General features: G+C 39.9%; 1 protein-coding gene across 2 annotated transcripts in view; it reads left to right on the forward strand.

Annotated features, from left to right (window-relative positions):
• The window catches only part of CPNE4 (copine 4), a 448003-nt gene that overhangs the window by 408380 nt on the left and 24778 nt on the right, over positions 1 to 14845 (forward strand). For both annotated transcript variants that reach the window (XM_012766878.2, XM_076005366.1), the window contains exon 11: positions 8949 to 9082. In XM_012766878.2, coding sequence (XP_012622332.2) covers positions 8949 to 9082 — 134 coding nt within the window. The remainder of the gene's footprint in view (positions 1 to 8948; positions 9083 to 14845) is intronic.

Here is a 14845-nt window from a genome sequence, read left to right on the forward strand (position 1 = left end):
GTCAGCTTTCTCATTATACATTTTTTATTACTCAAGCAGTGCAATCTAATGTAAATTATGAGCTGTAATGCAAACTGTTAATAAAATTGTAAATGTCTTATTTAATTTGGTCTATAAGTATTTACTATCTGCCCAGTAATTTTATTGCAACCATCTGGCAACATGAGAAGGAAGTAGCAAAGAGATGAGAAGAGAGGAGATAAGGGCTTCCTAGCTTGGAGATGGGCAGAGGACAGAGGGCAAAGGGGTGTTTTATTGCAGTAATTACACCTCTGAGCCTTCCAGAGGCAAAAACCCCCATTGGTACATAGTGTGACCCATGGCTCCTGAGCCAGCCCAGGAGCTTTGGCCAAGACAAACTTTCTCTCTTTCTTGAGAAAGACCTTCAGGTTCTAGAGGTGACATAAAGTTCCGGATGCTCTCCATTTCCTCCTCCAGATCCACTCTTCATCCTTCTCTAGTTCCCCCTTCTGTGCCTCAGGAGGCCACGCTCTTTGGATGTACTATCCAGGGTCTTCTGCTCTTGGCTTTTGGTTGAGTTTGACCACTGGGAGGTACCAGTCAGAGATCAAAGAATAGGAGGAGAGAGAACTTGGAGTACTTATTCCCTAGCTCTCAGCCTGCCAGGCTGAGGTTTAGCGGTGACCTTGTTCTTCTATAGAAGGCAGAGCTTCCATCTGGTACCCTGTCCTGCAGGTACTCCTCTTACTGAGTTCTAGTAACCTGCCCCTTCCCACTCTTTCTGGTCAGTTTCCCTTAACCTTTTCCATATGTTTGTGACTTGTTTCTTTATTAAACTTTCCTCAATCACCTCTTTTGAGTGGACTTTTTGTTTCCCGTAGAGACTCTACCAATACACATCATAAGCAGGACAAGGAGAAAGCCTCCGTATCGTCCATGGATGTGGGTGCTTCTGGCTCACCCTTAAGAGTGTTAAAGATGGGGCATCTTCCCTTTCAGGTGCCAGGCTGCTCAAAATACTTTTGTTGAATTGTAATAAATTGAACCCTAAACCTTCAAAGGGAGGTAAGTTTTAGAGAAAAAGAACAAATTGGATGAATAAATAGGATATGAGGTTCTTACTTTAAAAAGCAACCCTCCTCCCCAATGAATTTGAGTATTTATGAACTCGTATATTCTAATGATAAATGCCAAAAACCTGAGCTGAGTCAATGTTAAGAAACAGGATGTATTTAGGAGAGTTCTGGGGAAGCAGTTTGGGGTCAGAACTTGGAGGGCTTTTAACATTGAGGTTAACTTGGTAGATAATGCAATGTTCAAAAGGAGAATGAACAGAGCATTGAAGAAACGGGCATATGCCTTAGAAAAGTAAATCTGAGAGTATTTGGTAAAATGCATTGATCGTGGTAAAGCGAGAATGAAAGATGATGCAAGAAGAGATGAAAGCCCACTGCAACAGTCCTGGTGACAGGTTAAAAAGAGGCTAAAGGAGAGTGGCAGCAGCAGGAAGAGGCACTGTGGGGAGAGTGGCAATAAGCCTCTGCCTAGGATACAATGAGAAGACTGAAAGCAAAGTAGGGTGTTGAGTCCATTATTATCCAATCTTTTGTACCTGACTGACAGAGCATGGTAGTCTTGTTCATGGAAATATGCAAGTCAAGAGGAGCTGCAGGCAGGATGATGAACTTGTTTTGGGACATGTTGGAAGTACTTCCAGGTATCCCAGTGGAGATGACCTAGGTTTCAGGAGAGAGGCAGGAGCTACACGTACAGTGTGTGGATGATATGACCCAAGAGAAGAATACAGAAGGAAAGGGACATGATAATGAGAAATTATAGGAGACCTCCATCTGGCAGCAGGGGAAACAGGGCCAAGCAGTAAGAGGTGCTCCAGGAGAAGAAGGTCCAGGAAGAGGCAGTAACTCAGATGCTCAGGAGGAAAAGATTAAGGTTAAGATCAAGGGCAACAATCCCAAATGCTAAAGAGAAGTCAGAGAGTGAAGAATAACAAACAATGACTGGGTTATGTAACGAGGAGGCATGTGCCATCTTTGAAAGAACGATTTCAGCAGAATGAGATGGGGAAACCCAGGAGTTAGAATGTAAACAGAAGGTACATAGTGAACACAGCAAGTATAACTATTCATTCAAAAAGGTTGACAGCAAAGGGAAGGCCAGAGGAAAAAGGAGGATGGCAATTTGAAGGTTAGAATAGGGGAGGTTTTAGGCTAGAATCTGAGCAAAAGCAGAGGCAAAGGCCCAGTGGAGGGAAAGAGGTAAATGATGCTAAAAGAGAGCCCTAGTCAATGATCCTTATTCTTTTTTTGTCACTTGGACCACTTGAGAACCTGATACATGATCTATATCCTCATGCTAGAAAATGCACAAATCCAATTTTGCATACAATTTTGGGAGGTCAAGGGCACTCCTGCGGATAATCTTGTGCATCACGTGGATCCTTGAGTCATAAGAACTCAAGAGCAACTGTCTTGCAGTCTTGGCAAAGTGGGTGGAGGTGACACAGAGACCACAGGGAGAGAGACTGGGTTTGGCACATGCTATGATGGCTAAAAATAAGGCACACAAAATGCAGTTATAGACGGCATAGAAGAGACAGATGCCATAAGGTATTTGGAAAGAAAAAAAATGGTAGAAGAATTAAAGATTTCCTTTGAAAGTTATTACTTTTTCATATGCACAGAAATAGTCATTGTAAAATGGATTTCTACAGAGACAAACTGTAAGCAACCTAAATCTCCAACAATAAGGCAATGGCTATGTAAATCATAGTATTTCCTTTAAACGGACCATGATAAAGCCATTTTAAGTTACAAGAATTAGATAATAACATTAGGCCATGTTTATAGCATACTGTTAAATTTCAAAAAAGAATGTAAGACAGAATTATTCTATGATTATAACTATGTAAAACATTTTTGTATATATATACATATATACATAACAAAAAAGGAAAGGAAAAATAAAATATGACTTACCAGGATAGTAGAATCCTAAATGGCATTTTTTCTTGTTATCATCAAATAGCAATTTGTCTTATTTGTGACTTTTAAAAATTAAAGATAATGTTGTTTTCCCTTACCTATGATTTTATTGTTTGCATTTTAATAATATGATATAATAAGCTGAATGTTACTTCTCCCAGTCTGACCTTTACGCTTAAAAATGTAGATTACCAATTAAAGGTTCTCTTAGGAAATCTTTTCTAACCTAACATATTTAGGATGTCCTATGTCCACACTGTGGACCGGTGTAAGTTTTTGAATCTTTATTTTATATCCCAGATTAAACCATGATGGACTGTGGATAGACCTCTGAAAAATAGAGTGAGCCCTGCTTACTGAACCTCTCGCTGACGAGAACAGGATACAAAGGGGTAAAGAGGCAGATGCTTTGCTATTTCCAGGAAATGAACCAAGTGGGCTCAGGGGTCTTTCCCTATTTTCCTATTTCACCATTCCCTTATGGAGTTTTGTGGAAATAGGAAAGAATAAAAATTTAAATTACTACTTAAGTAATGGCCTGGATGAAACAATATCTCCACCTAAGAGGGCTCATTGTATACAGATATTAAAAAAAGAAAAAAAAAACTGCCCAAGAATATGATCACAAACGTAGACTGCAGGTGATACGGGAGATTCAGCAACTAACCAGAGGTTGCCTCACAGCCGCTTCCCTTAGGAAACGTGGAGGAGGTTTGCAAATGGCCTGTTTGTCAGATGAAGGGAAGGGGTTCTGAGGAATGGGATTGTTTCGTGAAAGAAGCTAAAACCGCCCAAAGAAAGATGCTCATTATTCACTTCCAGCCCTTTCCCAGAAGCAGCTCCATGCAGTGGGAACTTGGTGACCTGGAGGGAGCATTTGCATTCTTACCTTACAAGGTTTTGGAAAGCTGCTCCACAGCTCTGCTTAATAATGAGAGCAGCCTCCTGGGCAGAAGGAAAAAGCAAGGGGCGGCTGCTCCTGTGCTGCCCGCTGAGAAGCTTGGAGCACATACTAGAACCACAGGTTTTGATAAATGCTTCATGTCAGAAAATGAAAACGTGGTGGTTCTGCAAGCTCACCGGCATTCAGAAAGCCAGGCATTGGCAGCCACCTCCACAAACTGGCATTTTTCAGTCAGTTTTTTTTGCTTTTATTTTTCAACTTAATCCCATCTTTCACTGCCTCCCTGTTGCTTTCCGAAATAAAACTAACCTTTCACTCCGTTCTCTTTCCACTAATGCTAACTTTAAAGAGCACTGAGAATTCTCAGAGAAGGCCACTTCCTGAAGATAGATATTTTACGTCCGGCTTCAGGAGGGAGACTTTAGAAACCATCACTTGCTGTGAGGGGGAGGGGGGGAGAGGGTGAGAATCTCATAGCTGTCAGGTACTTAAGACTGTCCATTGCTATCTAGTCATATGGTAAAATATTTTTGTTATGACCCATGAGAACTACAGAAAGGGCTATATGATAAGAATCATGAATTTATTTCCTTTTTCATCAGTTAATTTTTAAGTTCATACCCTCCCCTAGGTCTATATCAGAATCTCCTGAGCTGGACTAGCCTCTCTCATTGTCACATAGGTAGGGACCATTGCCATGGGAAAAGTGGAAACCCAGAGGTCTGCCTGTAGAAAGATAGGAAAATTTCTACCAGGCATTTTGTGTGTCTATATAGACCACCAAGAACAGGCAGCCCAATACTAACCTGCTAGCATTGGCCTTCACATTGTCTCCTTATCCTCAAGTTGTATTATTTACCTCTATCCCCATGGAAATCTGGCTACTCTCATTCCCTGACATCCAACTCCACATGCAATGGGCCACCAGATCCTATTCTTTTCCTATCCTTAATGTCTTCAATCGCAATCCCCTTCTCACCATCATCTCTGCCCACCCTAGTTTGTTAAGCATTAAGAACATTATTCCAAGCCTGAGGATGAAGAGTTGATAGAAATGAAATGACTTAGCAGCTCCAGGACCAAAGCAAGGCAAGAGGCACCTGGGGTACAAAATTTTCAAAAGCACCCACTTTGAGAATTGTGCAAGTATAGGGGCAGGTGAGAGTTAGTGCCTCCCTGGGTTTTACATACTAGGCTCTTCTTTTGTCTTACCCTAGTCCCAGCCCTATTTTATATGTTTGTTTGTTTCCCTGAGAGGCAAAAACCTACCCACGGGTACAATGGACACTATTTGGGTGATGGGCATGCTTATAGCCATGAATCAAGCATTATAAAAGAGATCCATGTAACCAAAAACATTTGTACCCCCTTAATATTTTGAAATAAAAAAAATAAAATATAACAAAAATATATTGTTGCAATATCTACCTATGCTCATCCTGACATTACACACACTTTTCTAGATTTCACAATATACTCATCCTGGTGATATAACTGAGCTCAGATACTGCCACTTGGTGCCTGCATGTTTGGAGGATTTTGCCCATACCTAGGAGGCCTAGGAGGGACAATTATGTTTCTTGAGTTGTCATTTTTCTTTATGGACATTTTTTCCTCTGGTCTATATTACCTGACTTCACTCTCTGGTGTTGTATCAAGGCACTAGCACGTTTTTGCCATCACAGAATACCTTTGACACTTCAAGAGTCTCAGTCAGGCAATCAGCACTGGGATAGGTCGTCAGCCACAGTATCAGGAAGCACAGGTAGGAAGCCCTCAGTGCTGAGCAGCGTGGTGATCCATGACAAGGGGCATCATAATCATAAGTGAGGAGGGCCACGAGGTACTTGTTATTAATAATAAAGTACCAACACTTGCTAATGATTTACTTTTTAGATAAATTAGAACAGAATCAAGGTACTCTCCATAGCAACATCTTCACACTGTCTAGAATTCCCTGGAGTTCTGAAATATTTTTGTCAGTAGAAGAGAAAGGGATGTCTTTACACCTGGCCTTCTCAGCACTGAATTTACCTTTTAAACACCATGTACACCTATGTACATTTAAACCTATGTACACCCGTGTAAGGGGCCATTCTCCCTTAAACATGTCTCATTAGGGGGGAAAGTGCTAAGAATGGGCTCTGGGAGTTGAGCTTAGTGGACTCAGGAGGATCTCACCTCAGAGGTATGATTGCAACACCTCTGGAGTGTTCCTCTTAGTAGTTTTCCTAGAATTATCTGCACTTTTTTGTACCTCTGTCTGGTTGGGGCCTCATGGGTGGATCCTGGATGCTTTTTCACCTCCTTCTTGTTCACAAAATGCATGTAGTTTCCTCTCCACCACCAGCTTTTCATCACAGTTTTTGATTACAAGGACCTTCACCTATCGTGTTTCTTTCCTTTTTCCAGTGGGTTGGCTCTCATCTTCAGGATGAAACCCATCTTAGAAGACATTGGATTGTATTGTTCCCTTTTCGTTACCCCCCCCTGCTCCCCCCCCCCGCCGTCATCCTCAGTAATACAATCTCCAACTCTTGTTCATACGAACACACACACACTTCCATGGGCATTTCTTTACTTTTTACAATTGTTTTGGTCACAAAAAACTGTTCATTCCAGGCCATTCTTCCCTAAATTACTGTAGTTGCCTCCTAGCTAGTCTCCCTACCTTCAGGCCAAATTCCCTCCATGTTTTACAGGAATGTTACCCCCATGAGAAGTCTTTGTAGGTTGGTCACAGGCTTACATGTTCCCTGGGTGTATAATGACATACTGAAGAAGCACAGTCTTTGGAGCCATACATACTTGGATTTAGACCCAGCTTCATGCCCTATTATCTATGTGACCTTCATCACCTTTGGGCACCTATGCTAGCATCAATACACAGGAATAATTATCTCTGCCCCACAGAATTTTTTATGAAAACGAAGTAACATAACACCTTTAAGGCATTTAGCACAGTGCCTGACACAGAGAAGGTTTTCTTTTTCCTTTTATTTCCTCATATTATGGGGGTACAAATATTGTTAGGGTTACATATATTGCCCCTGCCACCCCTCCTCCACCCCACTATGCCAGAGCTTCAAGCATGTCCTACCCCGGTGGTGCGCGCCACACCCATTATGTAAGTACACACCCTGCCCCTCCTCCCCCTTTCCACCTGCCCACCTCCCAATAACAGTTGTTTTTGTTTTAGATATTTTGGTTACAATGTATATCTTTGCCTCTCCCTAGAAAGGGTTAGAGTGACCACAGCATGTTCCCCACTATCATTCTGGACTCATAGGAGCTCAGGTTTTGTGGCTGCAGTTCTGATAGACCAGTAGAGTAATTGGGTCATCTTTGTCATCTTTCTGCTTGGCAGACTCTCTATAAACTGCCATTCTAAGATTCAGCCCATCTTGGCCTTTGTTTTTGTGGACTGTGTTTCTTTGAGGCATGGCCATCTGTGGATAGAGAAGCCCTCAGAAGTGGGTGTCTTGCAGAGAAGGGTTTTAACGAAGATTACTCTTCTCTTCTTCCCTTTGTTATCTAAGGGTCAGGGAGGTACCATGGTTTTTCTTCATAAGAACTTTTCTCTTCACCCTGTTAGTTATTAGCATTTTATCTGTAGATACCCCTTGATGAAAACACCTGGGTATTCTGAAAACAGAGTTTGAATCCTGCCTAAATTTATTTTCAACACAGAACTATTATTTTCAACATAGTTCTGTGTAAGGGTGAGGAAGAAAAAGAAAATAAAAATCAATAATGAAAAAATAATGTCATGAAAGCGAGAAAAAATTCCAAGTGAATTATTGTTAGCCTGTTGTTTTCCTTTTCTAATCACTTTGATTCAATTGCGGGGTTATAATAATAAAGATGGGTAATATTTTTTTCTATCCACCTTATTCCCTAAGCAGAAGCAAAGCACATAGCATCTTTTCTCAGCCCTTCCAGAAGTGATGTTCCACCTTAATGAACCCAATCGAGCATTCCAGTTATTTGTTCCAATGGTATTTGCCAAATAGAACACAAGTAACATTTCCCATCTTACAATCCCCAAGATCATATGAGAAAATAGAGCATTTCTGTCATATGAATGTCAATGAATGCATTTTTCTGTTCCCCAGAAGGAAAGGAAAGATGCGACATGAATATTTCCTTCTCCCCAAATGACTCCTCATTTTAACCTTCTGCACCCTAAGCTTAAGCATTTTTAAGAGGCTTTTTTTCTGGCTTAACCTTTATTTGGATGGTGATGATGTTGGACATCAGAAGAAATGTTCCTTCTCATTTTAACATTCTCAGGCTTAAGCATTTGTTGTTGCTGCTGCTGTTTGTTGTTAAGAAGTATTCAGTGAGTCAACTTTTATTTAGATGATTGTGATCTTGGGGTCAGAAAAAAATTAGAAAGTTGAAGGATAATGACTGCGTGGTGGCAGGCCAGAAGTTTCCCTTCTCCACTTCCCACTCACAGCGCCATGACATTTGGGCATCTTCTTTGTTATGGCAGGAGTTCTTACACAAATGGGAGCAAAATATTTGAATGCCTTACACAGAGTGGCTTCGTGCAGAAAATTTGTTATCACCACTTGAACATATCTCTTTTCATCTGGTCACTCACAGAAATATGACGATGACTTTGTTATGAAGACTGTATCTTTAACACAGAATGTGGTTTTAGGGGATTTTTTTACCCATGCCTCAGAGATGGAGTTGTTCTGTCCAGGGAGCACCGAAGTCTATTCCTAGTGAATTGTGAAATTGGAGCGCAGATATTCTATCCTTACTCTTGTTGCCTGGTGAGGTGGATCAACAGCAACTATGCTTTCCGAACTATATGTCAATCCCTAGTTCTGGTTTAGACAGATAGAAGAGAGTGCATTGATCAGTGGGGGGAGTTGAAGACTGCAGAAATGGCCTCAAACCAAATTAATAACTAGTCTTCATGCTAATTAATTTTTTCTCTTGCTTTTTTATTGGTGGGGTATGTAACGTATTGCTTTTCATCTGACACCATATCTCTGTCACGGCTGATCATAATTCCTAGAAGATGCATTTACTTTAAATCCACCTGTTCTATTATTTTCTTCCAGGTAGCTATAGATTTCACTGCCTCAAATGGAGACCCCAGGAACAGCTGTTCCCTGCACTACATCCACCCTTACCAGCCCAATGAGTACCTGAAGGCCTTGGTAGCTGTGGGGGAGATTTGCCAAGACTATGACAGGTAAGAAAGAGACTGTAAATTCAGATGCTCCTTGGCTGATCCTTGGCAGAAGAGTGGGAATTAAGTCAAGCAACTCCTCATGCGAAATGAAAGAACAGACTAAAACCTTGTTCCAGTGTTTCATCTTCTCTACATCTAAAGAAACTGAGTTTGTCCCATGTTCACTTTGGTCACCAAACAAAATCCTTTCTCAGCTTTCTTAATTGGCTTGCAAGACCAGTGGATAGCAATTTTGGTTTCTGTCTTGTGAAATCTTAGCATGTGCCTTGCTACTCAAAGTTTGTTCAGGGACTAACAGCATTCTAGACCTATTGAATTTGACTCTGCAATTTTTAATAAGATTCTCAGATGAATTGTGTTTTGGAAACACAGATGTATTTGTTTTGGAAGCACAGGTATATTAGATGTTATTCCATCTAATCACTTGTATAGTAGGTATTGCTTTAAATAAGAGGAATACTGTACAGGAGGTTAAGTAATTTACACACTATCACACAGCCAGAGGCCGGACTTGAACTCGGCTCTAACTCACTCCACAGATTAAGTTTGTAATCACAACACTTCACTGATCTCAAAAGCTACTGGTATCTTTAGCAGAGGCTGCATGTCTACCCATGTGCACATCATGTAGCCGTGTAAGTGTGAGTGTGTTTGCCTATGTGTACATAGAAAAATGATTTTGAGACCAGATCAGTATTCTATTTATTTTTACTTAATTGTAAATATTGACCTTTCCCACCAAGAGAATCCCCTGTAGGAAATATCTTACATAAATTGCATTCAGTTATATTTATTCTTCCTTTCCAGTATTTCTAGACTAAGGTGAAGAAGTTCAGGTGTTAGTTTAAGAAGCCTTTTTGAAGTGAAACCAATGTAAATATGAATATGTACAAATCTCAGTTGACTCCCTGGTGTGATTTTAAAACAAGGCTAGCTAGTTAGTAATGAGCAGCAACTAATTGACCTTTTAAATCAAGAAAATTAAGAAAGCAACTCTATGTTCCAGGTTTCTGAAAACTTGTATGAGATCATATAATTTCTGTTCTTTGTAGTCTCATAATTGGTGATCATTGTATTAAAAACCTTTTGCCTCACACACCATAGGAAATGACACATCCTACTGATCAGAATGCACAGAGAAACTAATAGAACAGGTAATAGGGAAGGTCCAATCAGTCTCCTGCCTTCTGGTGTCTTGGTCATCACCAGTAACTCAAATGGGGCATTACGGGAGTTGGGGAATGAATGAACAGGTCCTGTAATATCAAAGAGCTTTAAACACTCAAGCCCTTACCGATACTTCCTCTCCTATGCGTCTAGGGCAGAAGGCAATAGTCATTTTAAATTACCCTGTTGAAGTGACACTTCTCGTACTTGAACTTAAGTTGTTGACTATGAAGATAACTTGACTTTCAGCTCTGATATCTTCAGGCACAAATACAGGGAGGATTCCTAGAGAGGTTTATATCATAGGAAGATTTCTACTACAGAAAGAAAAGACTGACAAATTGCATCTCCACTATGTTGGAAACTTCTCTAAACTTCCCAAGACACAAAAGCAGTAATTCTCTTCCTTCTTTATAACACAGACACACAGAAACACACACACATTAACAATCTAGTATAATGTGTGCACACACTAAGAGATAAGAAGGAAGGGGGGAATGTCTTCAAGATTTTTAACTTTTAAATCTTGAAATGCTTATAAACAAAATAAAGTAGGTAAAAACACTTAACACATATCATACAGTAGATGCTTGATTAAAAAGTTGACTCTGGTCTGCAGGGAATAATATAGTCCAATAATAATCTCCAAGGAGAAGACTGGTGGGCTCTTCGGAAACTAAGAAGCTAAGGCTCAGAGCCCCCCTCATGATTCTGCCCCAGATTTATTGGATGATCTGGAAAAAGGCTACTGAATGCCTCCCTTTCCTGATTGTCTCACATGCAAAATGCAGATACTATAGTCAGAGAGGCATATACAGCTTTTAAAGCTTTCATTCCTTTAGAATGTGAACCAGACAGTCTGGGGAACATTTTATATTCTCTCAAAGATGCACATTCAATAAAAAAAGAAGATATGACACCTTAGGAATTATGTGAAGAATCATCGTAAATGATTCCTTTTAAAATCTTAATAGGGTGAGACCAAAGTTATCATCCCCAACTGGCCAAGAAAATCAAGTTTCTGTAGCTCAGAGGAGCAATTTTTTGTGTATGTATAAAGAAAGCAGCTTATCATTAAAGTGGGCAAATACCTAAGGAAGAAAAAAAGGATTGCAATATCTCTGCACTCTTTTACAAAACTCTGTAGAAGAATGTGTAATGCAAGCTGCTCGATTGAAAAAACTGACAGGGTTCCACTGTTTCTCCTTTGTGTGGGTGGATAGACAATAGACAGGCAGAGTCAGGAAATTTCAAGTCAGGGCTCTGGAATTAATTTATTCTCACATCAAAGTCAGTGAGCTTGGTGCTCAAAAAGAAACACTTGAATAAAAACTGACAGAAGGCTTCGTTCCCCCTCCTGCAGCGACACAGAGGTTTTTAATCCCCATGAGCCTTAGAAATTCCTCCCAGCCTCTGACAGCCAAGGGCTTTCTTTCTGCCTTGTACAGTCATCGCTACGGGGTCATTACGAGGTGATCCATGAAGTAGAACAGCTTGAGAGGTGCATAAAGCTCTTTTCAGGGTTGAAGGGGAGCTTCCCCCCAGATAGCTGGTCCTCAAGCCCAGAAAGCAATCCTGCCAGCCTGCTCTATCCCTCAGCCTCTGAAAGAGATGCTGCTGTCCCTTCTCTGGGACTTGATTCCCCAAACACAACACACACATGAGCACACGCATGCATGCACGTACACACACACACACACACACACACACACACACACACAGAGTCACAGCCCACACAAGCTCATATGTTCTCTGTTGATGGTGGCATTTCTGCAGTTCCTGTAAACATCCTGGCCTCCTTAGACTGCTCAAAGCCAAGGTGACATCTATTCCTCAGTGCCAGCCAAGATGTGGGTCTCGGACGACCAGAAATGTCCTCTAATAAAAAGTCTGGCCTGTCTGCTATGAAGATAGTATAGAAACTGAATAGGGACATTTCTTGAGAGTACATACTGCTGTTTTGTATAAGGTGGCCACCCCAGAATGAGACAGAGATATCATACACTAAGGCAGAAGTCTTCTCCCTGGAGTGGTAGGTAAGGTGCGAGGAGACAAGATTAGAACAGAAACCAAATTTGACAGGTATTTTTAAATGTAGAGCATTGTGTTGGCAATCAGAAGATAGGTTCATGTCACAATGCTACTTTTTCCACTCTACCAACACCAGTCGGTAGTTCTCAGCCTTGGCTGTGCATTGAAACCACTTGGAAAGGCTGAAAATGTACTATGATTCCTGGGCCCCACTCTAGACACTCTGATTTGATTGACTTGTGTGTATCCTGGAAATCAGGACTTTTTTATTCTAATAAGTATCCAGGGTTGAGACCCAGAATTAAATCAGGAGACATGGGTCAGACAGAATGGCTAAGTACATGTGCAGCATCTACTTAAGTGCCAAGTGCTTAATGTAGACATGTAAAGACAGAAAAATGAATAAAACACAATTTTCCCCCAAGTGGCTCACAGCCTCATGGGAGAGAAGAGCATGTAAATAAATTATAGCCCAGGGTGGCCAGGGCAGCCTTGCCCCATGTGAGGATGGGAACTGCATAAAGGAGGAAAGAGCTAACTCTGTCCTTTGTGGGAAGAGGGATGGTTGAGGAGGGAGTCCTGGGGATGGTGACTTCTGGGCTGATCAGAATTCTCATTCTATTCTTTATTGCTATTAGAATGTAGATGGACTTATTCTCATTATTCTGACTCATTAGACCAGCCCAGCCTCTTATGGAGGACAGAGTCAGGGCTGATGGAAAGTGAATGGGATCCTGGTGACAGGTAGACCTAGGTTCAAACCCTAGTTCTGCTACCTCCATTCCCATGAGATTCACATTTTCTGGGCCCCTTGGCTTCCTTGATTGCAAATTGAAGGTATATCAAACTTCCCTTGCAGAGCACTTGTAAGGATTAGATATAAAGTAGCCAACTAGTACATGCTCTACCTGTTGTAAATACTTGATATATGATGGACACTATTATCTTTAATACCCTAATTTTATTTTTTAAAAATAAACTGAATGCAAAAGGAGATAGCACTATAGTCTCAGATCTAAAGTTCATTTTGAACCAATGGTCTTTAAAAGTTTTTTTGTTCATATGTCCCTAAAAAGGATTGTATAAAATAAATAACCCTCACACATTTTTTTCATTGAAATCTAACTTTTTCATCATGAGTTTAAATTAGTGACAGAGAATGAAAAATCTAGTGTATTGTAAATATGGACATTTAAAATAAAACTCTAACATAATTCCTGTGACTGTTTCCAGTAGCATCCAAATGTCATAACTATTCGATATCCACCATCATCCATTTAAAAAAAAATGAACAAGCACTTTAGTTTGAGATGATAATTTCAATTGTTTCTTCTTTTTTACCAACTCATATTTCCATTTTCTTTCCCCACAGAATTTTATCCAAATGTATCTTATAAATTTGATTTGAAATTCTTTTATTGATCACTGTATCATATATTTTGGTAATAAAAATATGAATATAAATTTAAATGTTTTTAATTTTTAAAATTGATTATGATGAAAAGTTTCAAAGTATTTTAAAAATATCATCTGGGTTGAATTTATTTTTTTTATAATTTTAGATATTACAGGGATACAAACATCTTGGTTACATAAATTGCTTTTGTACTGTTTGAGTCAAGGTTATAAGTGTGCCCATCCCCCAGATAGTGTGCATTGTACCCGTTAGGTGTTAAATTACCCATCCCCTCCTCCCCCCTCCCACCTGCTTGATTTCTGATGAATGTTGTTTCCATATGTGCACATAAGTGCTGATCAATTAGTTCCAATTTAGTGGTGAGTATATGTGGTGTTTGTTTTTCCATTCTTGTGATTCACTTAGAATAATGGTCTCCAGTTCCAAGCAGGTTAATACAAGAGGTATAAGTTCACCATTTTTTAAATAGCTGAATAGTACTCCATGGTATACATATACCACATTTTATTAATCCACTCTTGTATTGATGGACACTTGGGTTGATTCCACATCTTTGCATTTGTGAATTATGCTGCTATAAACATTTGAGTGCAGTTGTCTTTTTTATAGAATGTCTTTTTTTTCCTTTGGGTAAATACTCAGTAGTGGGATTCCTGGATCAAATGGTAGTTCTACTTCTAGTTCTTTGAGGTATCCACATACTATTTTGTGCTAGTTTGCAGTCCCATCAGCAGTGTATGAGTATTCCCATCTCTCTGCATCCATGCCAGCATTTGTTGTTTTGGGACTTTTTAATAAAAGCCATTCTCACTGGAGTTAAGTGATATCTCATTATGTTTTGATTTGCATTTCCCTGATGATTAGAGATGTTGAGCAATTTTTCATATATCTGTTGGCCATTATATTTGCATGCTATACATTCAATAAAAGGCTGATAACTAGAATCTATAAAGAACTCAAGCAAATCAGCAAGAGAAAATCAAACAACCCCATTAAAATGTGAGCAAAAGACATGGGTGGAATTTTTATTACAATTTTTATTAATGCATTGGTCAAAAGAACATGAAGATATTGAAAATTTCAGTGCCTAATTATTACCTATAAGAAGTAAAAATGTACTGGAAATCAGATCTTATTGAAACAGATAA

This window comes from Microcebus murinus, chromosome 1 (genome assembly GCF_040939455.1).
Source record: "Microcebus murinus isolate Inina chromosome 1, M.murinus_Inina_mat1.0, whole genome shotgun sequence".
NCBI classification, from domain to species: Eukaryota; Metazoa; Chordata; class Mammalia; order Primates; family Cheirogaleidae; genus Microcebus; species Microcebus murinus.